Source organism: Acomys minous, assembly GCF_964271855.1.
Source record: "Acomys minous genome assembly, chromosome: 12".
Lineage (NCBI taxonomy): Eukaryota > Metazoa > Chordata > Mammalia > Rodentia > Muridae > Acomys > Acomys minous.
The window spans coordinates 109,767,810-109,795,459 of record NC_140493.1 but is presented as its reverse complement, the minus strand read 5'-3'; the positions used below and the strand labels follow the sequence as shown (position 1 = coordinate 109,795,459).

The 27,650-nt window shown below is 54.9% G+C and overlaps 1 protein-coding gene across 6 annotated transcripts in view; it reads left to right on the top strand.

The window, feature by feature from the left end:
- Window positions 1-27,650, top strand: part of DNAH17 (dynein axonemal heavy chain 17) — a 119,418-nt gene that overhangs the window by 87,106 nt on the left and 4,662 nt on the right. For all 6 annotated transcript variants that reach the window (XM_084749025.1, XM_084749027.1, XM_084749029.1 and 3 more), the window contains 20 exons: window positions 1,188-1,395; window positions 1,604-1,719; window positions 3,525-3,717; window positions 4,065-4,300; window positions 5,301-5,423; window positions 7,830-8,034; window positions 9,036-9,200; window positions 10,045-10,185; window positions 10,459-10,629; window positions 11,853-11,975; window positions 12,549-12,742; window positions 14,399-14,547; window positions 16,408-16,535; window positions 16,724-16,951; window positions 18,748-18,939; window positions 24,018-24,197; window positions 25,109-25,291; window positions 26,175-26,357; window positions 26,675-26,818; window positions 27,134-27,359. In XM_084749025.1, coding sequence (XP_084605151.1) covers window positions 1,188-1,395; window positions 1,604-1,719; window positions 3,525-3,717; window positions 4,065-4,300; window positions 5,301-5,423; window positions 7,830-8,034; window positions 9,036-9,200; window positions 10,045-10,185; window positions 10,459-10,629; window positions 11,853-11,975; window positions 12,549-12,742; window positions 14,399-14,547; window positions 16,408-16,535; window positions 16,724-16,951; window positions 18,748-18,939; window positions 24,018-24,197; window positions 25,109-25,291; window positions 26,175-26,357; window positions 26,675-26,818; window positions 27,134-27,359 — 3,488 coding nt within the window. The remainder of the gene's footprint in view (window positions 1-1,187; window positions 1,396-1,603; window positions 1,720-3,524; window positions 3,718-4,064; window positions 4,301-5,300; window positions 5,424-7,829; window positions 8,035-9,035; window positions 9,201-10,044; window positions 10,186-10,458; window positions 10,630-11,852; window positions 11,976-12,548; window positions 12,743-14,398; window positions 14,548-16,407; window positions 16,536-16,723; window positions 16,952-18,747; window positions 18,940-24,017; window positions 24,198-25,108; window positions 25,292-26,174; window positions 26,358-26,674; window positions 26,819-27,133; window positions 27,360-27,650) is intronic.

Sequence of the window (27,650 nt, the reverse complement as noted above, 5' to 3'; positions counted from 1 at the left end):
CCCAGTCCATGGTCTCATTTGCTGCGAAACAGAACTCACGTGGCCCCTCCTGGATGGCCGTATGAGTATTGCCCTGGATCCCTCTGTTTCCTCCTTCCCAGACTTCTTGTTTGGCCAGACTCTGGCCAAGGCTACAGGAAGCCTGTTGCACAGGCTCCCGTGAGAACGCTCCGTGAATGTGTCCTGTCCCACCACTCTTTTCTAGTGTTAGGACAGGTGCCTGACCTCGGTCTTCTTGCCTATAAATGATGTCATTGCCAAGTAGGAACGAGATCAGCTGTACAAGGCTCTAGGAACAAAGGAGAAAGATTTACCCCAAATTCTGTTGGAGAGGCCATTTTTTTTACGTGCATTCATTTGCGTGTGGCAGAGGGGGAGCATGTGGGTTTTCTGGCACAGCACAGCACAGGCGTGGAGGTCAGAGGATAACTTTGGAAGTCAATTCCTTCCTCTCAGCTTGTGAAGCAGGTCTCTCTCTCGTTTCCGTTTGCTCTGCACCCTCCAGGTCAGCTGACCCGCGACCCTGGAGACTCTCCTGTCTCTGCCTCCCATCTCATGACGGGAGTTCAGGCATTATAGGTGCCGGCCACCACATCTGAGTCTCACATGGGGTCTTGGAGATCGAACCCGGTTGTCTGGCTTTTTTTGTCTACTGATCCGTGTCCCCAACCACAGTGGCCAAATGTTTGTGTCCCATTCTTCCTTTTTGTAACCATCAAAGTGCTCCCCGTAAAGATTAGCCGTATGGGTGTTAACTCATAGGTGAAGTCCTTGCTGCACAAACATGCAGACTGAGTTTGAAATGGACCTGAGCAAAAGACCAGGTGTGGTGGCATGTGCTTGTCATCCCCTGGGGAGGTGCGGACAGGAGGATGCCCCGCCCTCAGGGTCACCGAGGAGCCGGCCTAGCTGCTGGAGGAACTCGGGGCTGTAAAAACAAGATGGATGGTGGCTGAGGCACAACTCCTGAGGTTGACCTCTGACCTGTACACACACACACACAGGTACACAAGAGCGTGCACAAAGATTAAAAAGAAAGAAGAAATGTTAGTATTTCCCCGGTGCTGCTGCTGTAACCATGACTAGGGTAGCCTGGGATGCAAAGCTAACCACGGGGAACGGAGAGTGGGGACCAGGGCTTGTGGCCCATCCCAGACTGCTCAGCACCCGTGGTTTCCTCCTCCCAGGCCCTACCAAGGCAACCCCACCTTTGACCCTGAGTTCATCCGCTCCAAGTCCACAGCTGCCGCGGGCCTGTGCTCCTGGTGTATCAACATTGTGCGCTTCTATGAGGTCTACTGCGACGTGGCCCCCAAGAGGCAGGCCCTGGAGGAGGCCAACGCGGAGCTGGCTGAGGCACAGGATAAACTGTCCCGGATCAAAAACAAGATTGCGGTAAGCGCTAGCCAGCCCAAGGCCCTGTGAGACACCACCCTCTCCACCCCACCCCGACCCCGACAGTCAGTGCGTCTGCTTAAAACTCATTGGCACGGTCCTGGGTTGTTAAATGACATGAGAGAGACAGCACCGTAGAGCATGCCAGGGGCCTGTGGGGTGGAGGATGCTGGGAACATCCCCTGTATAACTTGATTTTTTTTTTCAGGAGCTGAATGCCAACCTGAGCAACCTCACCTCAGCATTTGAAAAAGCAACAGCTGAGAAAATCAAGTGCCAGCAGGAGGCCGATGCAACCAACAGGGTGATCTCACTAGCTAACAGGTAGCTGGACCCCTCGCTGTGGCCACACCTCCTGTCTCCCAGACCCCAAAAGGGACACGGCTCTTAGAAGGCGACAGAATTCCCAGTCACCCAGGCCTGCCCAGAACACTGTCCAGAGTCACCAGCTCTTGGGCGGCACATGTCCCAGTGTCCTTGGAGAACGATGTCTAGGCCTCCCGCAAGCACCAAAATCCACCTCAGTAGAATTAGTCTCCAGGCTGTAACTGTGAGGGGAGGGGCACAGAAAGCCTGGGCGGGCAAACTCTGCACAACTGTACACTTTCAGCTTTGCCATCACCCTGAGCCTCACCCGGGAAGGCTTTGCCACTCCTGTGGGGCTGAGGTCACCCCCTTGGCCCACAGTTAACAACACACATTCACTCAGGATTTCACTCCCTCCCTATGACGCCTGATGGTGTGTGGCGTAGGCACTGTCTTCCAGGCGGCGCCGCTCTGCTCTGTCTGCCTTACTACAAGCCACTCTCACGGCAACGCTCTGTGGGCCACAGCTCACTTGTAGTCTGTGCACGCTCACATTTGACGTGCACCGCATGGATTTGGGTTGCAGGGCAGTGCTGGTCATATCTGTGCTTTGCACACTCAGGCAGCCCCACTGGAAGGGGAAGCCAGCCATGTGAAGGGAACGGATTCTATGCCCAGTATTGAAATCATCATCCCATCCATCAAGTCCTCTTGTTGCTCTGGAAACCCAGCACAGCTCTGCTGCTGTTAAGACAGTGTCTCAGCTGGCCCAGGCTAGCCTCAAACTTGTGTGTATCAGAGGATGACCTTGAACTTCTGATCCCCCTGCCTCTGCTCCTCAAATGCTAATGCTACAGGCATGTGCCACCTACATGATTTATGCAGTGCTGGGCAGTGAACCCGTGGCCTTGTGTGTGCTAGGCACCTTACCACTGATACTGCCACAGCTCTGCTGGGATTACAGGGGTGTCCCCACAACACCTGGCCCGTACAGGCCACTAGCAGGTCTTTAGTCACCACACAGGGTTCACAGCCTCCATGGTGGCATGCCAGCTCTGGGGTTTCAGAGGCAGAATCCATTCTCTGAGCACCTGCTTTCTTATTTTCTCTCAACCCGGGGGCCGGCAGCCATCAATTAGGCAGTGGTCAGCACGGTTCAGAAGCTCTGGGAAGGTCTCAGCCACCTTAGCCAGTGGTGCAGATTCAACCCCATCACCTGTCTGAGGGAGGTGACCTCATCAGTTAAGAAAATCAGAACAGCCTCTGAGCCATTGGGAAGCAAGGCCGCTGGGCGTGGCACCTACACACAGTATTTCCCCAGGGGCAGCGCTTTCAGATCCGCAGGGTACCAGTTAGGACAAAGTCCCAGTCTTGCAGCTGGTTGCCCAGGGAGTACCACACACAGGCTTGAGTCCCCACTCCTATGAGGCTAGTGACCACCCCCTCTGGATGCTGCATAGTCCTATAGCAGCCATTTTCTCAATCAGACTCCACTGCCTGCTGGCCCAGTATGCCAGTGGAGGACCGTGGTACCGATACAGGCACAGATGGCCTGGGCAGGGTGTGGGGGCAGGTGCAGCATTCCCAAGTGTCACCTAAAGGCGCTGGGTTTTTTGGGTTTTTTTTCGATGAATTTCTTCCAAAGCTTGGCTACTGCAGAGCCACCGAGTCAAGCAAGCATTGGTGAAGTTGTATAGGCTGCCGTGTCACCTTGTGTCCTTACATGTCCACTGGACAGTTTGTCTGCTGGCTGGCAGGCTGCTTAGTCTGGCACACCAGCCTGCTCTCAGGCACCGTGCCCCCTGTTCCTTGCACTCCCCCAGGCTTGTGGGAGGACTGGCTTCAGAAAACGTGCGCTGGGCTGAGTCGGTGGAGAACTTCAAGAGCCAGGGGATCACCCTGTGTGGGGACGTCCTGCTCATCTCTGCCTTCGTCTCCTACGTGGGTTACTTCACCAAGAAGTACCGGAATGAGCTGATGGAAAAATTCTGGATCCCTTATATAAATCAGCTAAAGGTAAGACGTACAGTGGTGGTTATGACTCAGGGAGACTGAGGGGCTCATCGCAGGCCAGACATAACCACACCGCACCCTCACCGGGGCTCAGTCAGCCTCATTTGCTGGGACTGACATCATTTGTGGCATGTCACAAAGCTGCTTCTACAAGCAGCGTGAGGGCTGCCTCCTCCGCTAGCCCGCTCTTCAAATTATGCAGCCCAGTACCAGCTTGAGGGCATGGAAACAAAGTGAGCGGTGTCGGTGAAAAAGTGAGCTCACTCAGAAAAGTGTCTCCTGCAGAGCAAGGGCACACGTGCACACGCACACACAGAGGACGAACGAACAGCTCCCTCCCTCCCTCTCAGGTCCCGATCCCCATCACAGAGGGCCTGGATCCCTTGACTCTGCTGACGGATGATGCAGACGTGGCCTCCTGGAACAACCAGGGTCTGCCCAGCGACCGTATGTCCACTGAGAACGCCACCATCTTATGCAACACAGAGCGCTGGCCGCTGATCGTGGACGCCCAGCTTCAAGGCATCAAGTGGATCAAAAACAAATACGGCAGCGAACTGAAGGCCATCCGTCTGGGGCAGAAGAGGTGCGGCTGGTGCCGGGCAGGGGCAGGGAGGGGGCAGGACCACCCGGGGCCTGTGTGTGCACCGGGTCCTGTGTGTGCACCAGGTCCTGTGTGTGCACCAGGTCCTGTGTGTGCACTGGTCCTGTGTGTGCACCAGGTCCTGTGTGTGCACCAGGTCCTGTGTGTGCACCAGGTCCTGTGTGTGCATGGGTCATGTGTGTGCACCAGGTCCTGTGTGTGCACCAGGTCCTGTGTGTGCATGGGTCATGTGTGTGCACCAGGTCATGTGTGTGCATGGGTCCTCTGTGTGCACCAGGTCCTGTGTGTACATGGGTCCTATGTGTGCACCAGGTCCTGTGTGTGCACTGGTCCTGTGTGTGCATGGGTCCTGTGTGTGCACCAGATCATGTGCATGCGCAGGTTGCGCCCTGGCACACATCTTGAGCCCTGAGCTGATAAGTGGATCTGCAAACCCGAATGCTGGCCCAGCAGCAGAGAGTCAATAAGATCAGCCTCTTTTCTCCAGTCTCCACTGCACTGGGGAACTAGACCTAGGCTCTTTGTGTCCTCTGGGGCGTTGTTATCTCAGCAGGAGGCTCTAGGCTGGGCTTCTGTCACCTCCTGTGTGGTTCACACTCCACCCCTACAAGAGAAACAAGAGCCATGAGCACCAGGGTGACAGTGGCTGCCAGGCAGCTCCCTGGTACCCTAGGACAGGCCCACACAGAGCAAGGAGAATGTTTGGCTCTGCAGCCTGGAGGCCCCTCCCACTTTTACCTCCCACTGCCATCCCCAGGCTCTCACCCAAAGGTCCCAACCCCCAACCTGTAAGTCCACAGATGTTGAGGAAGGAGGAATTGGTCTTGACTCTCTGGTGACCTCCTTAGACACCTCCTTCCTGGGCGGGGGGGGGTGCGGGGCAGGGAGGAAGCAGGGCAGGGAGGAAGCAGGGCTGCCTCTTGGGACAGGCGTTGCTTCCTATAGCCCCCCAAGCCATGCTCTGTCTCTGTTCTGTCCCCAGCTATCTGGACATCATTGAGCAGGCCATCTCAGAGGGCGACATCTTACTCATCGAAAACATTGGCGAGACCGTAGACCCTGTGCTAGACCCATTGCTGGGCAGGAACACAATCAAGAAGGGGAAGTAAGCTGTCACACCCATCCCCCACCCAGCCACGGGGGGGGGGGGGGTAGGGAGGGTGGCAGTGGGGGTGGGGCTGTGGAGCACAGTGATGGGGGTGGAGCACAGGAAAGGGCCTCCTTTCACTAAAGTCTGAAGGGACCTAGTGCTCCAGGAGATTGGGAAGGCCAATGCCAGCTCAGGGAGGAGAGGCCAGCTGGTGTGTAAGGTCCTCAGTAGGGCCTCTTCCTCTTTTCATACACATTTGAGAAAATTTGAAAAATAGTTACAGTCCGTTAAAACAAACAACTCCTTCACAACTCATATTTCCCCTTTTACCCCATCTTGTACCACAGCCACTCCTCTGGACAGTCTTTTCTTCCCAACATGTTCCCCCTCTACTCCATCTACCTACCCACCTACCTACCTACCTACCTACCCACCTACCTACCCACCTACCTACCCACCTACCTACCCACCTACCTACCTACCTACCTACCTACCCACCTACCTACCTACCTACCTACCTACCTACCTACCCACCCACCTACCTACCTACCTACCTACCCACCTACCTACCTACCCACCTACCCACCTACCCACCTACCCACCTACCTACCTACCTACCTACCCACCTACCCACCTACCTACCTACCTACCTACCCACCTACCCACCTACCTATCTACCTACCCACCTACCCACCTACCCACCTACCCACCTACCTACCTACCCACCTACCCACCTACCTACCCACCTACCTACCCACCTACCTACCTACCCACCTACCTACCTACCTACCCACCTACCCACCTACCCACCTACCCACCTACCCACCTGCCTACCCACCTACCTACCCACCTACCTATCTACCTACCTACCCACCCACCTACCCACCTACCTACCCACCCACCTACCTACCTACCTACCCACCCACCTACCTACCCACCTACCTACCTACCTACCTACCTACCCACCTACCTACCCACCTACCTACCCAGCTACCTACCTACCCACCTACCTACCTACCTACATACATACCTACCTACCTACCTACATACATACCTACCTACCTACCTATCTACTTACCTACCAATCTACCTATCTATAGATGGATGTTTTGCCAACGTGCATGTCTGTGTACCATGTGTGTGCCTAGTGCCTGTAAAGGCCAAAAGAGGGTGTCAGGTCCCCGGGAACGGAAGTTATAGGCAGTTGTGAGCCACCATGTGGGTGCTGGGAACTGAACCCGGATCCTCTGGAGGAGCAGCAAGTGCTCTTAACTGCTGAGCCATCTCTCCAGCCCCACCTTACATCCTTTGTCATAATGGCTCACTGAGTTTAATGAGGGTTGCTTGCATAGCATGGGTGTGGGACTATTAGCCGGAGCACGGGCAACTGACCAGTGACCACACTATTGAAGAAAGTAACCGTCTTTTCCCAAGTAGTCGTTAGCTGCTGACACTCCTCAGGAGTAATTTTCAAAATATTTTTGCACGCATGTATTTTCTTCACATGTGCATGCCGCAGGATATGTAGGTCAAAGGCCAACTTATGGGCGTCGGCTGTCTCCTCCCACCATGTGAATCCCAGGGATTGAATTCAGGGTGCCAACCTTTGCAGCATCCCCACGGAGCCATCTCGTTGGCCCCTATTTTTAATTCTGAGGAATATTATCATAGTAAAGTGGGCATTTCAATGGCAGTTAGCACATTTACCCACTGTGTAACTCTCACCTCTGTCTCATTCCGTGTTTTAAGCATCTCACAAGGAAGCCCCACACCGACTTAAGCATCTTTCTGTCCCTGTGGCTTTGCCCACTCTGGATATTAACCGAGAAGTATGCATTGTTTTTTGTTTTGTTTTGTTTTTGGTCTGACTCTTTCCACTGCCGAGGATCATCCACATTCCAGCATCTGTCAACGTTACATTCCTTTCCAGGCTGAGTAACCTTCCGTTAAGTAGGGCCTGCCACATTCAGATGTTTTTAATAATACAAAGAAAGCAAATCAACTTTTAGAGCTGATATGAGGCACCTGTCGGTGCTGGGGAGTGCGCGCAGAAGCCCAGGACAGGAGTGATGGCATCACCTTCATATCACGTACTCTGATGAGGCCCTGACATAAGTGCTGATACCCGGGCGGGGGTGGGGGCGGAGGAGGGGGGTAAGAAGTGAGCTCAACCAGGAGAGAAGAGGGGCAGATCTGGCAGTGCCTCCACCCCAGCGCTCTGTTAAGCATAGGCTGCAGGCAGCTGCATGAACAGCCCTGGGCAGACAAAGTAGCCACCAGAGAAAAGGACGCTTGCCTCCCCCTCCCCCACAGTGCTCTCCGTCAGCCAAGGAGTGTCAGGGAGACGCTGGTGGACCACCAAGCCAGGGTGCACGGGCCCTTTGGCTAAGCTTTGCCTTGCCTCTGTCCCTTTCCCGCCAGGTTCATTAAGATTGGTGACAAGGAGGTGGAATACCACCCCAGTTTCCGCCTGATACTTCACACAAAGTACTTCAACCCCCACTACAAACCCGAGATGCAGGCGCAGTGCACGCTGATCAACTTCCTGGTCACCAGGGACGGGCTCGAGGACCAGCTCCTGGCCGCCGTGGTGGCCAAAGAGCGCCCAGATCTCGAACAGCTCAAGGTGACTGCCTCCGACAGACATCAGAAATGGGCTAAGTGGGGGGCATGTGGGCCTCACATGGCCACAGGGGGCCCCACGTGTCCCCAAGCCCCTGAGGCCTCAGCCAATGCCACCAGTCCTGCCCAAACTCAGTTCTAAGCCAGCAGCTGACGCACTTACACCAGAGGCTCAGCGCCCTCACATAGCCCTAGAGATCAAAGAGGGCCCCCAGCACGGCTTCATGCCATCATAAAGAAAACGTAGGGGTCTCGGCTGGGGACTTAGCTCACACAGTGACATGTTTAAACAGCATACACTCAGCCGGGCATGGTGGCGCACACCTTTAATCCCAGCACTTAGGAGGCAGAGGCAGGCGGATCACTGTGAGTTCAAGGCCAGCCTACAGGTCTACAAAGCCGAGTCCAGGACAGCCAAGGCTATATGGAGAGACCCTGTCTCAAAAAACAAAACAAAACAGCATAAGCTCGAAGCCCTGAGTTTGACACACATACCCGCTCCCAGAACCCAGAAAAGGCTGTCATGTACTTACAATCCTAGGGCCGGTGAAGTGGAGACAGAAAGTCCTCTGGGACTCACTGGCTAGGCAGAACAGCCCCATGGGTGAGCCCCAGATCCCAGTAAGAGAACCCCGTCTTCAAAAACAACATGAACCAAGTCTGATTCTCTGGCCTTCAAACATGCACTGCGCACACGCATGACTGCAAGCATGAACACCACACACACACACGCACACACAAAGAAGGGTATACATGGCCAACTGTGTGCCAGCCACTTCCGCGGCTCTGCCTCAGCCACACACGTGGCTGTCAGTCTCCACAGCAAGAGGCCTTGACAGCCTGGACTGGAGGCTGGCACTTCCAGGGGCACCCTCCACCTCCGTCCTAGGCGTCGTCTCTCCTGCTGGGGGGCTGGGACTCCGTTCTGCTCCACCTGGCAGCAGCGGTGAGACCAGGCACCGGCTGATGTTGCCCGGCTTCCCGGGTACCCTGCTGCTCCTGTAGGCAAACCTCACCAAATCTCAGAATGAGTTCAAGATTGTGCTGAAGGAACTGGAAGATTCTCTACTGGCCCGGCTGTCGGCCGCGTCGGGGAACTTCCTGGGGGACACCGCCTTGGTGGAAAACCTGGAGACCACCAAGCACACAGCCAATGAGATTGAGGAGAAGGTAGGCCTGCCCCTGTTGGCTGCCACAGCACACAGAAGGCTCAGCAGCCCGCTGTACGAGTACACCTGGGAGCCTGTGACAGTTTGCTGTGACTTTTAACAACGTCCTAATGAGGAATTAGGTAGGCCAGGCTGGGGGACAGTTTTGAGACAGGGTTTCTCTGTGTAGCTTTGGCTGTCCTGGACTCACTTTACAGACCAGGCTCAGGTTTTTTGTTGTTGTTGTTGTTGTTGTTGTTGTTTTGTTTTTTTTAAGATTTATTTATTATGTATACAATGTTTCACCTGCATGTACACCTGCACGCCAGAAGAGGGCACCAGATCTCAGTATAGATGGTCATGAGCCTCCATGTGGGTGCTGGGAATTGAACTCAGGACCTTTGGAAGAGCAGCCAGTGCTCTTAACCTCTCAGCCATCCCAGATGCGGGAAGACCCAACCACTGTGGGTGGCGCCATTCCCTAGGCAGGGGAGAGGCCCAAAGAGAGTAAGGTGAAAGCTAGAGGGGCACTGGTTTCGGATGTGAAGTTCCTTCTAGGGCACTCTAGAGGAATGAAAGGCTGGGGCAGTGGCGCACGCCTGTAATCCCAGCACTCAGGAGGCAGAGGCAGGCAGATCGCTGTGAGTTCGAGGCCAGCCTGGTCTACAAAGCGAATCCAGGACAGCCAAGGCTACACAGAGAAACCCTGTCTAGAAAAACCAAAAAAAAAAAAAAAAAAAAAAAAAAGAAGAAGAAAGAAAGAAAGAAAAAAAGAAAGAAAGAAAGGCGGGGGCAGACTTGGGCCCTCTTACGAGTGGCTTGTCTTCCTGCTAGTCCCCTCCAAGGCCCCTTTTGTCTGTCTCGAGGTCAAAGAGGCAAAAATCACAGAATCCAAGATCAACGAGGCGCGAGAGAACTACCGCCCGGCTGCGGAACGGGCTTCCCTGCTATACTTCATCCTGAACGACCTCAACAAGATCAACCCCATCTACCAGTTCTCGCTCAAGGTCAGGGCGGGCCCGGGAGCAAGGCCAGCCATCTGGGCTAACGGGATGGCCCAGGTCAGGGGACACGCGGGAGAATCCGGAACCTGAGAGCGAGCGGTGGAGAAGCCTGCCACCGTGGAGCTGGGGGGGGGGGGGGGTCTCACCCTACCTTTCCCGCAGCCTCAGGCGGTATTAACCGGAAGCTGCCGGTGGCCGCAGCTGTGGCTGCAGAGCCCCGCGGCCCCGCCCCCACCCCCACCCCCACCCCCACGTTCACACCAGCCCACTCCCCAGGCCTTCAACGTGGTGTTTGAGAAGGCCATCCAGAAAACGGCGCCTGCGGACGAGGTGAAGCAGCGCGTGATAAACCTGACAGACGAGATCACCTACTCTGTGTACATGTACACGGCCCGCGGGCTCTTTGAGAGGGATAAGCTCATCTTCTTGGCTCAAGTCACCTTCCAGGTAGCGCACTGCCTTCGTTCTCAGGCCGCGCTGGGGATCCCCAGGCTGGTTCTCCAGACCCCTATCCAGGTCTGAGGAATACACAGCAACTCAGCATCGCTATGTAGCCTGGGAGGACATTTGCACATGTGTGCCTGGGATTTCGGGCGAATTACTGAAAGGTTTATATGCTGTTCAGTTGGCTGAGCAGCCTGTATCTGCAAGGCATTTATTTGGCAAGAGCGCAGAGACCAGGTGCTCAGGAGGCCGAGGCAGGAGCGACACTGAGCCAAGGGAGTCAACATCAGCTTTTAGGAAGGGAGGGAGGGAGGAAGTGAAGGAGGAAGGAAGGAAAGAAGGAAGTGAAGGAGGAAGGAAGGAAAGAAGGAAGTGAAGGAGGAAGGAAGGAAAGAAGGAAGTGAAGGAGGAAGGAAGGAAAGAAGGAAGTGAAGGAGGGAGGGAGGGAGGGAGGGAAGAAGGAAAGAAGAAGGGACACGTGGACAGAGGGACAATGGCCTCTGTCCCTCTTGAAAGCACTACTCACATCATATGTGTCCTGATTCTGGGAAGACAGAGATCTAGGTGTGGCATCTGGTGACAGCCTTCTTCCTGGCTTGAGAAAACAGGACAGGGTGGATTGCCCTCATGAGGAACTATTTTCCCAAGCAACGGCACAACCTTTGAGCTGCCTCTGTGACTTGGTTGCCTGCCACCCACCCGGCCCTACTTCCCAGAGACTGCTGGTCCGCGATCATGATGCCAGTATAGGCCAGTCATGATGGTGTGCCACTGTAATCCCAGCACTCAGGAGCCAGGAGCAGACAGAGCTCCGTGAGTTCAAGGCTAGCCTGATCTATATGAGCTCCAGGTCAGCCACAGCTACAAAGCGGGACCCTGTCTCAGCCCCACACACCCACCCACACACACAACCCCAGACACCTCCCCAGCCCCCAGCCCCAACACACAAAGATTCCAATGCAGGCCGCTCACGGGAGACATTTCACAGCCACCTACAACACATGTGGGCATAGCCTGGGACTTTTTCAGCAGATAGGGGCTTTCCTCTTAGGTTGGTAGGAATGTTCTAGAACTAAATTGTGGCTGCATACCCTTGTGTGAGTGTACTACTGCCGCTGGGTTATGAGCTCTAGTGTGGTTAAAACGTGTACTTTGTGTGCTTAACCCCTGACTGCAAAACACAAAACCAAAAAGCACTCGTCCCCCACGCCCGCCGTGGCCCCCAGGTCCTATCCATGAAGAAGGAGTTGAATCCCATTGAGCTGGACTTTCTCCTGCGGTTCCCCTTCAAGGCAGGCGTGGTGTCGCCCGTGGACTTCCTGCAACACCAGAGCTGGGGCGGGATCAAGGTAAGTCCTCACACTTAGTACCAAGGCCCCTCCAGCCAACGCTGAGGATACCTGCGCCCCCAGGAGAGGGAGGGTGGGGGCCAGGACGGCTGCAGCTCACAGGCAGCCCTGCGCCTGTGCTGAGTGTCTCCGCTGATCTGCTGAGCCCAGAGGAGAGTCGCATCCACAGGGACCTGCAGCCTGTCCCAGGCCACCCCTCTGCCTTGCCCTGTTCTGAGTCCGCTGATGCCTCAGTTTCCCAGATTCGTTGCTAAGATACCTCAGCTCCCAGGTTTCAAGTTGCAATACAAACTGGCCTGAGGAATGCAGCGGCCTCAGGCAAGACTGCCCTGACAACACACCCCTTGGAGAGAGAGGGACTAATGTGAGTCCCCAGGCCACATGCCCCACAGATGTTTGGCCTGCAGTTGACAGGAAGGACAGCTGTGATCTTAGTGACAGGTCACCCTGTCACCCTCCCTAGAGTGCCCATCTTCCGGACAGCTCTCCCCAGGGCCCACAAAGGGCCGTCTGGGTAAAGCGACCAACTGACTGCGCGAGTGGTCACTGCACTGACTGCCACGTCTACCTTAGGCCCTGTCGGAGATGGATGAGTTCAAAAACCTGGACAGTGACATCGAGGGCTCCGCCAAGCGGTGGAAAAAACTAGTGGAGTCGGAAGCACCGGAGAAGGAGATCTTCCCCAAGGAATGGAAGAACAAGACGGCGCTGCAGAAGCTGTGCATGGTGCGCTGCATGAGGCCAGACCGCATGACCTACGCTGTCAAGTGAGCAGTCCTCAGCCCCCAGCCTGGGCTGCCTACCTCAGTCTATAGAGGGCAGAGCTGAGTAAGGCCCCCTTAGTTGGTACAGCCATTGAGTGAGGTACCCACACCTTGGGAGATAAGTATGCTGTAGATGTGGTCTCAAGTAGTCCTGACTGACCCTAAACTCGAACTCACTATGTAGCCAAGAACTTTGAACTGCTGATCGACCAGCCTCTGGCTCCACAGTGCTAGGCTTATGGGTGTGCAGACCCAGCTTTATGCAGCGCTGAGGGTTGAACCCCAGGCTTTGTACGTGCTTGGCAAGCACTTTGTTGGCCGAACCTCATTCTCAGCCCCCATCCTAAGTTGCAACTTTAAGACCTGAGCCCTTGCCAGGCCTGGTGGCGCACGCCTTTAATTCCAGGCAGAGGCAGGCGGATCACTGTGAGTTCGAGGCCAGCCTGGTCTACAAAGCGGGTCCAGGACAGCCAAGGCTACACAGAGAAACCCTGTCTTGAAAAAAAAAAACTTAAAAAAAAAAAAAAAAAAAGACCTGAGCCCTCTCAGGTCAGGAGTGGGCAAAGGAAGGGAGGGACCCGGCAGAGAGGACCCAGGCCCGGCTCAGAGGGGATGGGCCGGCTTCTGCCTTCTCTTTCTTTGCACGCAGCCGCAGCCAGGATACAGCCAGGTTTCATCAGAACCACTCACATCCCCGCAGAACTCCCCTCTGACACAGATGGGCCCTTCCACGCACTATAGGAGGACCTTGTTTGTTTTGTTCTCCTCAGATGCAAAGGACAAGGCCAGGATTGGTAGGGAAGGAAGGGACAGTGACAGAATAAGTGTCAATCTGGCTGAGCTGGGGGAGCGAGAGGACGGTGGTTCTGAGATAGGGAGGGAGGGATACTGGACAAGCAAAGGTGCCTGACCATCTCAGATGGGCGGTAAGACCCTTAAAGCCCCCCCCCCCGCCCCTCAGCTACCCCACTAGGCCTTCAGATCACCTCTCAGCTGTGTCCGGGGTCAAGACCAGGACGACAGCCCCAGTCCTGCGTTTCAAAGCTGGCACTGGGCGGTAGCATCTCATCGGCTTGGGAGACGCACACCATTAGCCGCCTATGATGAAGGGAAACGCGCAGACACCAAAACACAAAGGTCACCCCAAACGCTGGACCCCATGAGAGGCCCACCCGAGGGACCTGGAACTCTGGGGCTGGGTCAGAAAGATGGAGTCCAGCAGCTCTAAAGTGGCCTTCTGGGCAGAACTTGCTCCTCCCCTCAGCATCGCACCTGGACCCAGGAGGCATTTTGCACCAATCCCTGGGCCTCTGGGATTGGAGGAGCATACTGTTGGGCGGGTAAAGGAGGGAAGGTGGGGACGTGGCTAGGTTGCTAGAGTGCTTGCCTAGCATGTGCAAAGCTCTGGGTTCGCTGTGCTGACACATGGGAACCTGCAATCCCAGCGCTCGGAAATCGGAGGCAGGAAGGGTCATTAGCTAATTAACTAATTAAAAAATTAAAAGACAAGATGCCACTTCCCTTCCCCTCGGTTTCATCAGAGGATGTCCACCCAGAATGGCCTACCCACCTAGGCCAAAGCCACCCACATACCCCTAGCCCTCGTCGCGAGCAGGGCCCGGCTGGCTGCCTGTGGTCCCACAGAGCATGTCCCCTCAGGAATTTTGTGGAAGAGAAGATGGGCAGTAAGTTTGTAGAAGGCCGGAGCGTGGAGTTCTCCAAGTCCTACGAGGAGAGCAGCCCATCCACACCGATCTTCTTCATCTTGTCCCCCGGGGTGGACCCCCTCAAAGACGTGGAGGCCCTGGGTAAGCAGAGCAACAGAGACGGGCCCCTGTGGGACCACAGAGAGGGGCCCCAGACTGCCATGGGCACAGCGCAATCAAACCCAGAAACTAGCAAGGGGTGGTGGGGTAGAGACAAGCCTGCCAGTAGGAACAAGGAGTGGAGGGGTGGAGGGCAGCGGGTGTCACTCTATACCCAGAGTCGCTACGGCACCTTCCGGTCTGAGACAGCGCCTGTCCCTAAAGGCTAAGAAGGTGGGGTCACCAACAAGCCTTTGTGCTGGCTAGTTCTATGTCACCTTGACACAAGCTAAAGTCATCTGGGAAGTAGGAGCCCCAATTGATAAAGTGTTCCCACGAGATTGGCCTGTGGACGAGCGAGCCCTTGTGGCATTTTCATGGTCGGTGATCGATATGGGAGGTGCAGCCCACTGTGGCAGTCCCTCCCTAAGCTGGCTCCTAAGCTGGGCTCCTAAGTCCTGCACACTGTAAGAAAGCAGACTGGGCAAGCCAGTGAGCAGCACCCCTGCGTGGCCTCTGCCTCTGCCTCAGTTCCTGCCTCCAGGTTCCTGGCCTAACTTCCCTTCATGATGGCCTGTGATTGGGACACATGAGCCAAATAAACCCTTTTGTCCCCAAGATGCCTTTGGTCATGGTGTGATGCCTTCCCACATGTTCTCTCCCAATAACCAAACACTGGAAACAGCCCTGACGGGGCTACTTTTAGCACAGCTGGGACAAAACAAAACAAAACCTGAAGGGTTTATCTCAGTTTATCTGGGTACCGTCTGAGGGTTCAGTCTGTTGCACAGGGAAGGCAGTGGCAGGAGCCTGAGGCGGCTGTCACGCTGCATCCGCAGTCAGGTGTTCAGCCCAGTTCTCTTTGTCTGGTGGTTCTCAACCTTCCTAATGCTGCCCCCCTTTAATACAGTTTCTCATGTTGTGGTGACCCCCAGCCATAACATTGTTTTTATTGCTACTTCGTAACTGTAATTTTGCTACTGTTATGAATCATAATATAGATATCTGTGTTTCACAGTGATCTTAGGTGACTCTGGTGAAAAGGTTGTTTCCTCCCTCAAGGGGTCATGACCCACAGGTTGAGAACCACTGTCTTTGTTGTTCAGCCTTGGACCTCAGGACACAGGGACTGTGTACAACTCACATTCAAGCCTTCCCTCTTTTTTTGAAACACCTTTGTAGGTGAATCTAGAGGGAGTTTCCATGGTGAATCTATACCCAGTGGTGCTGGCAATCAAAACTGCCCACCACAAATGCACACACACACACACATATATACACATATACACACACACATACACATACACACACATATACACATACACACATATATACACATATATATACACATACACACGCACACACAGATACATACACACACACACACACATACACACACACACACAGCAGTGTAGCTATGGGCTGTTACTCCATCAACTAAGCCCATGCTACTTCCTGGGTGAAATGTGAAAGCACAGAGCTCATGCAAGAAGCCGGCGGTGAAGGTGTCAGAGTGTGTAATCCCATTCACATGGACCGCCTGTGACAGGCTGGTCCCCAGAGTTGGAAAGCAGACAGCAGTTGTCAGGCAAGGGGGGTGGAGAGGGAGCCACTGTTCAAGGTCACAAGATATCCTGGGGCGGTGATGGCTGTACCAGAGAGACAGCTGCACAGTATGGCCAGCTTCCCGAATGTCCCCGGGTCACACCTTTCCAGATGGCTGAAGCATGGTCATGTTACGGGATGTGTGTTTCCCCTGCGGTAAACAAGATGGGAGGCATGTGGTGTTCCCGGCTGTGGAACGCAGTGCCTGGACCACGGTTCTGAATCACCCTGTGCTTTTCCTGTTATTCCCCTCTTTAGGGAAAAAACTGGGATTTACCATAGACAATGGGAAACTCCATAATGTGTCCCTGGGGCAAGGACAAGAGGTGGTGGCCGAGAATGCGCTGGACGTGGCAGCCGAGAAAGGACACTGGGTCATTCTGCAGGTGAGGGCTCATCTGCCACCATGGCCATGTCACTGGGGATAGGACAGAGCCTCGCCTTGCTGGGGTACCACACCTCCACCCTTCCTCAGCATGAACACGGTGGGTAGGCCCCCCACACCCCCATCCCCGCCTCACCAGGTGGAGGCAGCAGGGTCCATCCGGGCCTGAGGCAAGGCTCCTCGTTACAGAACATTCACCTGGTGGCAAGATGGCTGAGCACCCTGGACAAGAAGGTGGAACGCTACAGTTCGGGCAGCCATGAGGACTACCGGGTGTTCATCAGCGCGGAGCCAGCCCCCACCCCCGAGGCGCACATCATCCCCCAGGGCATCCTGGAAAACGCCATCAAAATCACCAATGAGCCACCCACGGGCATGTACGCCAACCTGCACAAGGCCCTGGACCTTTTCACTCAGGTAGGGAGGATGAGACTGGATGGTCCCCCACGGCCAGGTGAATGCAAGGCCTAGAAACACAGGCCCAGTGAACTTACGACTTACCTCTGAGTTCCAAAGGTTTCCCCATGCCGGTTACTCATCCATACCACACCAGCACAGTCATGTGTCGCATTAAAGTACGTCTTTGAAGTCTGGGCAGACGTCACTGACCACCAAAGCCACAGATACAGCATGGCCTCTGACCAGCCCCAGGGCCCTGCTAGTTGGCAGAGGTACCCATCATCCCTGTGGCTCCGGAGGCCCTGTCCCATCCTGGGTCACAGTACTTCCTGACCCCTGACCCTTGACCCCACCCATAGCTTCCTCTGACCCAGCCTCTCAATCCTAAGTCAGCTTTGCTGCCCTCCCACCACGTCATCTCCCATGGCCACTGCTCCTGTGGGGCCCGAGCACCTTGGTCCCCTCAGCAGCCTCCGCCATAATCTTCTGGTAGCACACACTGCTTCTCCGGGCTGCAGCGCCAGCCTGAGGCTCTGGTCCTCTGCATCCTCCCCACACATCTACCCAGACAGGAAGGACACCAACTGAGTGTCTTCTGGAACTTGCATACTCATCTGACACATGGCCCGTGAGTCCACCACAAACCACTCCCAACCGGCTTCTAAAGGGCACAGCACCATCAAAGTGTGACTGTCACATAGAGCTAAAGGCACAGATCACATGGCAGGCACAGGGACAGCTGATGGGCAGCCTATGACCTAGCCTGGCAGATGACGATCTGGCGAGGAGTGTGCGAGCACTCCCTGGACATGGGACACACTCAGGGCGATGGTCCGGTCTACCCTCCTCAGTGCACAGGGTAGTGGTGAACAGTGCAGGCTGTGCACAACCAAAGCCTTTGTGTTTCATTCGTACTCTTGCAGAAGTCCATGGGTGACAGACGGGTAGGGCACCATAGGCGGGGCGGGGGCTTTCACCTCCAGCCACTGCAGCCTGCCAGCTGGTACTATAGATGCAGGCCAGTGTGAGTGCGTAGCCAGCTTCTTTTTAATAAACAGGCGTACACTAAAATAGTTGTTAAAAACTATATTGGGCCGGGTACAGTAGTGCATGCCTGTAATCCCAGCACTCGGGTGGCGGAGGCAGGTGGATCCCTGTGAGTTCCAGGCTAGCTTGGTCTACAAAGCGAGCCCAGGACAGCCAGGTCTCTGTTACACAGAGAAACCCTGTCTTGAAAAACAAAAACAAAAACAAAAAAAACCTATATTGGAAGGCCAGTGAGATGGCTCAGCAAGTCTGGGTGCTTTACCACCCGTCCTGATAACCTGAGTTCAATCCCCCAAAACTGCATGTAAGCATACAGGATGCAGAGAACTGACTCAGACCTGCACACACACCATGCCGCACTCATTCACAATAAATTTAAATATAGCTGAAGGAGGGGTATGTGAGCCTGTAACCTCAGCACCCACAAGTCTGAGATAGGATTGTGAGTTCCAGCTGAGCCCAAGCTACGTAGCAAGGCCCAGAGTGAAAAAAAACAACAACAACAAACGTGTGTGTGTGTGTGTGTGTGTGTGTGTGTGTGTGTGTGTGTGTGTGTGTGTGTGTATCACATAGGAGACACATAAACTAGGAACACAGTTGTGTAGATTTCCTGGGGAAATAACCCTGCAGTGCCTGCCCTGGGTCTTCAGATGGCGCCCCTGTGGCTGCTGTGAGAACAGGTCAGCGGATGGCTTTAGCCCCAGCCCTGCTGGCAGAGACCGCGCTGTAGAACCATCTCTCTTGGCTCCCTCTCGTCTGCCTGACAGGACACCCTGGAGATGTGCACCAAGGAGATCGAGTTCAAGTGCATCCTTTTTGCCTTGTGCTACTTCCACGCCGTAGTTGCCGAGAGGCGTAAGTTCGGCGCCCAGGGCTGGAACCGGTCCTACCCCTTCAACAACGGGGACCTCACCATTTCCATCAACGTGCTCTACAATTACCTGGAAGCCAACCCCAAGGTGAGGGGGGAGCAGGACGCTAAGCGTCCACAACAGCCTGGTGTGGGACACGAACCCTCCTTCCTTGCATTACTGGGGTTGCTATCTGGACCAGGTCTCTCCAGTTCTTGGCTTCATGTTCAGAGAACTGGAAAAAGCACACCCGGTGGGAAAGCGGCAAAGCCAGTTTATTCAGAAGCAAAAGTAGTTGAGGTGCAGGTCAAACAGGCTGCCAGCAAGCTGCGGGCTGCATGCGTTAGAGTGCCCAAGGGCGCCAGGCTTTTGTGCCAGGCCTTCCTTTATGCCATCTGGGAAGGGAGAGCTGGTTGCTAAGGGCAGAGGAGGAGGGGTGTGTCCCTGTTTTGATGGACAGCTTGGGTCATGCGTTTCTCTACTCACACGCTCTTCCCCGTGATGCGTCTTATTTTAACCACATACATACCCAGTTGTGTGCAGGCCTAAGACGGTAAATAGGCGCTCAGTAGTCAAATCACTTGCTGCTCTTCCAGAGGACCAGAGTTCAGCTCCCAGCACTCACAACAGGGAGGCTCACGGTCCCCCGCAACTCAAGTGCTGGGCAGTCTGGCCTCTGCAGGCACCTGCATGCATGTGCACAGCCCCACACACATACACCCCCACACATACTGAGTATGTTCCATAAACCAAAGTCCATCTGTGACTGCACCAAAGCCTTGCAGCATTGTTTACCCACATCAGCACCCCCGTGGCTGCCACTGTTACCCCACACACCTCACCCCTGCAGCCACAGCTGTCAGCTTTCCCTCCCCATCTTGAGAACCTCATCCCCAGAAACTGCAGGGCTTCACAGGCTACGGGCTTGCCAGTGTCTGGAGGCAGAGGCAGGCTCTGGGAAGGAGGCCCCAGTGATCCTTGAGAAGGACGGCGTGCCTCTCTGGGTTCTTACAACTAACACGCAGGGGTGGCAGGTGGCAGGCAGCCGATGAACTCAGGTGGGTGTACATAACCATAATCCTGGTACTTGAGAGGCTGAGGCAGGAGGATCTCCAGTTTGAGAATAGCATGGGTGACATTGTCTTTAAAAGAAAAAGTGCCAGGCATGGTAGCACACGCCTTTAATCCCAGCACTCAGGCTGGAGAGATGGCTCAGAGGTTAAGGACACTGACTGCTCCTCCAGAAGTCCTGAATTCAATTCCCAGTAACCACATGGTGGCTCACAACCATCTATAGTGAGAACTGATGCCTTCTGGACTTCAGGTGCACATGCAGGCAGAGCACTGCATACATAATAATAAATAAATCTTTTTTTAAGAATCCCAGCACTCAGGAAGCAGAGGCAGGTGGACTGACATAAGTTTGAGGCCAGCCTGGTCTACAAAGTGAGTCCAGGACAGCCAGGGCTCACCCCAGAAGTGGCTCAGGCCCAGCCAGGTCTCCAGAAAAGACCAGAGGGCCTCACACACTGAGAGCCCCAAACTTCTCTACTTCACTCTTGGTGCCCCCAATTCAACAGCAACAGGGTCTGTGGGTCCCAAGAGACCAGGCACTGACCACCTTCTCACAGGCTAAAGGGCAAAGGGCACCAAGCCGTGCACCATGTATGGTAGCAGGTGAACTCGACCTGCAGAAAATGTGGCAGGGCAGCCAGCACTGCTCCAGGGTGACAAGCCGTGCTGGGCAGGTGGGGAGTGGTCACGAGTCTCTGCTTACAGACTGGGCTATCTCAGGCACGCCACTCGGCCTCTGAGCCTGCTTCCTGACTGACAGAACAGGGATGACATCATGCATCCGAGCTTCCGGGGTCAGATGAGGTAGCCTGGATGGGATGCATCTGAGGAGTTCCGCTGCTACCTACAACCTCCTTAAAGAAAGCTCCATCAACAGCATGGCGGGGCACGCCTGTAATCCCAGCACCCGGGAGAGGTCCAAGAAGAGTCTGCAGTACAAGGCCGTCCGTGGCTACACAGCAAGCCCAAGGTCAGCATGGGGTACACGAGACCCGAAAGGGGGGAGACAGAGTGGCCAAATGCAGGAGAAACACTAAGCCCAGCGTGAGGAGAGGAGGACACTCCCTGTGGGCAGCCAAAGGACATCCGGCCTGAGGGTCAGAGGCCCCCACACTCTGCCTCAACGCATAGGTCATGCCTAAGACTAAGCAATCTTCAGCAACGATGACATCAGTGGTCACCATCTGACCCAGCCAGTGTCCCTCTGAGGACCATTCAAGTGATTATGCAGGCAGCCGGAAGAAGCCATCCCACCTCCCCGGCCTGAGAGGCCACTGGGCAAGAAGTTACCACCTAGACCACAGTCAAGGCAGCCAAGCCGGACGTAGTTAGGTGCCCTGGTAACACACCCAGCGTGGCTGGCTGGGACAGGAAGGCAGACTGGGGAGATGTCACTGCCTGCAGGGACACAGTCCTCACCTGTGGGCACCTAGATGGCCCCTGACGGCATTTCACTTGTGGCACACGCAAAGGCAAGTGGAGAAGAAGCTGCCAGAAGAGGCTCCCTCGAGGGGTGGTCTTGCCAAGATTGTGTGAAAAGCCTTACTCGGCCACACAAGCACACATGGGCTCCAATCTGCCTACAGTGGCAGGCGCGTCCTGACGTCATGGTGTTCTGCCCAGCCTGTGCTGGCTGGCCTTTAGGGAAACCTTGAACTCTCAGGTCATGTAGTGATGTCTCCAGCGGTCACCACCTCATCCCCCACGCATGTCCTCTGAGGAGTGCTCCACGGCCTGTCTCTCTGTGACTAGTCTCTGAGCCCAACTGCTTAGAAAAATGAGAGGACCAGAAGAGAAAACTTTGGTGAGGGCTGGAGAGATGGCCGGCGGCCAAGAAGACTAGGAGCTTAATCCCAGGACCCGTACGGTGGCTCCAACGGGAACTCCAGTTCCTGGGGATTTGATGCCTTCATCTGGCCTCCACAGGCACCAGGTACACACATAATGCACAGACTTACATTAAGTTACAACACCCACCCACACATATCTTTTGAAATACATTTTAAAAACAAAACCAAAAAAACTTTAAAGTTAGTAAATGACAATTCAGGCCCAGGGAGATTGCTCGGTGGGCAAAGAAGGCTCAGTGGGAAAGCCCTCAGTGTCCAAGATCCCCAGCACACACGTAGACCTGTAATAATTTCTTTTTTGGTTATTTTCAAGACAGGGTTTCTCTGTTAGCCTTGGTGGTCCTGGACTCGAACTCACTGCAATCCGCTTGCCTCTGCCTCCCGAGTGCTGGGATTAAAGGCGTTCGCTACCACACGGGGCCAGACCTGTAATCTTGGCACTCCTACAGAAACTGGATCACCCCCAGAAATATAAGTCAGTTACCCTGGGGGCACACAGCAGCAAAGAGATCTTGTCTCAAACAAGGTGGTGGGTGAGGACCAGTAACTAAGCTGTCCTCTGGCCTCCACATGCATGCCACTGCATGTAGCTTACACACATGCACACACTACACACATGATGCATTAAAGTGAGAATTCAGAGCACACTGACGTTTTGAGTGAAAATTCACAAGACTAAATCAGATAAATGGTTAATCAGCCAATTTCACCAAAGCTCTATCAAAAGCTCTCAGGCAGGGCACTGTGGTGTTAGCACAAATGGCAGCCACCTCCTGGGGGGAGAGGGGGAGGCAGGTGTGTCCGGGCTGCAGTTGACTGAGTGAACACAGATGGCAAAGTCCTGTGACGGGGCTGCTCACATAGCAGCTTCCTGGAGTTGGGGTACACAGGTGCTGGGGCCACAGGCTCAACCAAACAGAAAGAGACTCCGGAACAAGACTCACCTGTCACAGGTCAGGGAGCCTCCAACTTTTTGTAAAGTGGCTGCCGGAAAAGGACAATGTGCAGACTCCTGTCCCTCAGGCTGCTGTGGACAGCAGGAACAGGCCACGTGCTGCAGATCCTGGCTTTGTGGATATGTAAGCCAGGCTTTGAAAGACTGTGTGTGTACAGCAGAGCATAGTGGCCCAGGCCTGTAATCCAGCCAGCACTCGGGAGGCAGAGGCAGGCGGATCTCTGTGAGTTCGAGGCCAGCCTGCTCTACAAAGTGAGTCCACGACAGCCAGAGCTATTACATAGAGAAATCCTGTCTCGAAAAACTGAAAATAAAAACTGTGTGTGTCTCGGCCAGTGACCCTAGGGCAGGGATGAGGGTAATGGGTGACTGGGCAGAGGGTGGGCTGAAGGGAGACAAGAAGAGATAGGGGGGCAAGTCCACCTCACCCTATGGGGAGCCAGTGCCAGGCTGTATGTGCACACATGTGTTCATGGGGGAGCCAGTGCCAGGCTGTATGTGCACACATGTGTTCTGGAAGGCAAGGTTCTGGCTGCATTTGCTGAGTCCCAGCTCCCACAGATGCCTGCAAGGCTCTATGAGAGGGGGCTCCTGGTATAATTAATATACAATGTGTATACACACACACCACACACACACACACACACACACACACACACACACACCATACACACACATACACACACACACACCACACACACACACCATACACACACATACACACACACCATACACACACACACTATACACACACACACACCATACACACACATACACACACACACACACACACACACACACACACACACACACACACACACAGAGTTAATAGTGACTGAGCAAAAAGGCTAAGGCAGTTCAGATGGGTCAGGAGACCCACTCGTCCCCGTTAGACCCACAACTAACATTTTGCCAAAGGAAGATGTGGGGTCAGCACCAACTCTCTCATGAGCAGGATCCAACTGCTGTGTGGAGTGCGGACTGATGGTTGAAGCAGGCAGAGCCCAGGAAACTAGGAAGGAGCAGGAGGCCCATGACAACCAAGGCCCCAGCAGAAGAGCCACCAAGATGCCCCTACAGACGAGGAAGTGAGAGGCTGAAGCCAGCCTGAGACAGTAGCCAAAGCAGAGTCTCTCAGAGGGGCAAGCCTGAGTCAGTCCCTGAGGAGAGGGAGTGAGGGTGTTCCTTGGCAACTAGGCAGTCACAGGTGACCTAAAAGAAAGCGTCCTGGGAGCAGGCCCTGCTGAGCTATCTGGCCTCCCAGGTTTGAAAGACGGGGCTCCTCACGCTTCTTCCCCCTTTCTAAGGTCCCCTGGGATGATCTCCGCTACCTTTTTGGGGAGATCATGTACGGGGGCCACATCACTGATGACTGGGATCGCCGGCTGTGCAGAACCTACCTGGCAGAGTACATCCGCGTAGAGATGCTGGAAGGGGAGGTGCTGCTGGCCCCGGGCTTTCAGATCCCCCCAAACCTGGACTATAAGGTAAGGAGAGGCACCACTGCTTGGGGGGGGGGGTGCCATGTGACCAGATCAGCAAAGGCCAATCCATCCTGAGCCCTCTCCCAAGGGGCCTGGACCACAGAAGCCCTATCAGATGGGGTGACGGTGTTTGCTTAGCGTGCACGAAGCCCTGGGCTGCATCTCCCAGCACTGTATAATAACCCTGTCGTGGTGGCCCACAAACCACAATCCCAGCACTGGGGAGCTCAAGTAGTGAGTATGAGGCCACCCTGGGCTACACATGATCCTGTCTCAAAAACAACAACAACAACAGCAACAAAAAATGGCCTATCAAGAATCCAGGTGCCTACATAGAGAAACCCTGTCTCTAAAACTAAAAAGTAAATAAAAAGAATCCAACACCTGCAGTGAGGAGGAGGAGGAGGCATGGCCCCGGTGAGAGGTGGAAACTCCTTTGCATTTGGGCAAGCAGGTAGGAGAAAAGTGGGGGCGCCCTGAGATAGAGACTACATGGAAGGTACAGTTAAGAAACGCCTAGAAGCCGGGCGTGGTGGCGCACGCCTTTAATCCCAGCACTCGGGAGGCAGAGGCAGGCGGATCGCTGTGAGTTCAAGGCCAGCCTGGTCTACAAAGTGAGTCCAGGACAGCCAAGGCTACACAGAGAAACCCTGTCTCGAAAAACCAAAACCAAAAAAAAAAAAAAAAAAAAAAAAGCCTATAATAGCCGGGCGTGGTGGCACACACCCCTAATCCCAGCACTTGGGAGGCAGAGGCAGGCGGATCACTGTGAGTTCAAGGCCCAGCCTGGTCTACAAAGCGAGTCCAGGACAGCCAAGGCTACAAAGAGAAAAAAGCCTATCTTGAAGAAAACAAAAAATAGAAAGCCGACGCCAGCTGGAACTGTCAGCTCGCTCACGTGCCACCTTTCCCAGGGCTACCATGAGTACATTGATGAGAACCTGCCCCCCGAGAGTCCTTACCTGTATGGCCTGCACCCCAACGCAGAGATCGGCTTCCTGACAGTCACCTCGGAGAAACTGTTCCGCACAGTCCTGGAAATGCAGCCTAAAGAGACGGACTCTGGAGCAGGCACAGGGGTGTCACGTGAGGAAAAGGTAGAGTGTCCATGCCCCTGGTAATAGCGACGGGCAGGGGACAGCACCTGGGCGGCTTGTGAGCCAGGCACACTCTGTCCCCTGCCTTTGGAACTAAATTCTGAGATCAAGGTGTGGTCTACAACTGGTCCAGGGCATCACTGGCCTAATACTTTGGGCACAGAACTCTGGAGTACAGCAGAGTTCTCCCTTAGGACAAGGAGCTCAGAGAACAGGCTGTCAGAAGGCTGCACATCAGAGCACTGTGGAGGTTCTTTTGCTGGGCTTGCCTTGGCACCCGAGGCTCTAGCCCCACTTTCTCACACTGCAGAAAAGATCTGCCACACATCAGATAAGCTTGGAGCTAAACAGTAAACAGACCAAAACTGGAGGCAGAAGTCCCTACTTGCTATTTGGCGTCTGGAACTTTTACTGACCTAGCAATTGAAGCCAGAAACCTGCTAAGCCACGTGTGGCACACACACCTGTAATCTCAAGTGCAGGGCCAGACTGGGTGGCATAGCGTGGGGTTCCAGGTTGGCCTGAGATGACAGACTCTTTCTCAAAAGAAACAAGTCTGAGGATGGATGGTGGGGGCTGACAGGGGCGTGCCCCTGTGTGTGTATGGGGAAGGGGTGACAGTAGTGCCCACAGAGGGATAAATTAGTCCCATGCCCACGAGAGCATGTGACGGGAGGGGGTGGGGTGGGGGACAAGCTGCACTCACTGCCCTGGCCAAATGTGGCTGCTCCCCTGAGCCTGTGTTTTGGACTAGCCAGCCCACTTGCCTCTTCCCTCCGAGTCTGTGAACTGCGAGCTCAGGTTGAGCAGTGCCCCCCGCCCCCCAGTGCCCTCTCACTTGATGAGGGCTGCCGTCACAGGCTTGCCTGGCATTGGCTTCCAGGTGAAGGCCGTGCTGGACGACATCCTTGAGAAGATCCCAGAGACCTTCAATATGTCCGAGATCATGGCAAAAGCTGCCGAAAAGACTCCCTATGTGGTGGTTGCCTTTCAAGAATGTGAAAGGATGAATATCCTCACCAATGAGATGCGGCGCTCACTGAAAGAGCTGAACCTGGGACTGAAGGTAAAAACCATGGGGCCATCCAGGGCAGGGGCAGGGGCTTCACGGCCATCCAGGGCAGGGGCAGGGGGCTTGTGAAGCAGGCTTGTCTGTGGCAGGACAGCCACACAGCACATCTCAGGCCTCTTGGAGATTGCTGTGTAACTCTGACCCTTGTCTGAGGCACCCTTCCCTGGTCTGAAACCCGGCACCCTCCGAAGCAGGCCACAGAGGTTGGCTATTTGTCTGGCCATGGTCTTTGGAGGTACCACCATGCTGGTGACTCAGACACACAGCAGAGGGCTCCCCCCAGGCTGACCACATCTGATCATGTCCCGTAGGGTGAGCTGACCATCACGACGGACATGGAAGACCTGTCCACAGCTCTGTTCTATGACACTGTGCCTGACACGTGGGTGGCCCGGGCGTACCCATCCATGATGGGTTTGGCCGCCTGGTATGCCGACCTGCTGCAACGCATCAGGGTAAGTCACGGGAAGACTATGTGCGATTGCCTCCGAGTCACCCCACAGCCAACACTGCTGAAGAAGTGGGAAGGCCTGTCCGGGCCCCTCAGACATCTCAACATGCAGGCATGACTTCCCAAGGAGGGGAAAGTGCAGAAAGCTCGGGGCGGGGCGGGGGCGGGCCCTGTTTCTGGGCCTCTGTTACTGTCCAGGGTCAACCCGATCCATCCCTTTGCAGAATGCTGCAGGAGCTCAAGGGAAGCCAGCCTCAGCCACGCCCAGGCCCCTCCCCTTCCTCAATCTGTGCCCTCAGCAGCTCCTGTCTCATTGCAGGAGCTCGAGGCCTGGACCACAGACTTCGCCCTGCCCACGACTGTGTGGCTGGCCGGGTTCTTCAACCCACAGTCGTTTCTTACTGCCATCATGCAGTCCATGGCCAGGAAAAATGAGTGGCCCCTGGACAAGATGTGTCTGTCTGTGGAGGTGACCAAAAAGAACCGAGAGGACATGACCGCTCCGCCCCGAGAGGGCTCCTATGTGTACGGTCTCTTCATGGAAGGTAACGTGTCTGTCCGGGAAGATTGCACGGGCTGGGCACAGCCTTGGGTAGGGGTGGGCCTGGAGCCACACTAGCCCTGGAAGGGTCTGCTGGGGTGGCAGTGACTTCCCAGGCCAGTAGGAAGATCCCATCTCAAAAAAAGACAAACCTTGGCAGGGCAGTGGTGGTGCACATCTTTAATCCCAGTACACGGGAGGCAGAAACAGGCGGATCTCTGAGTTGGAGGCCAGTCTGGACTACAGAGTGAGTCCAGGAACAGCCACGGTTCCACAGAGAAACCCTGTCTTAAAC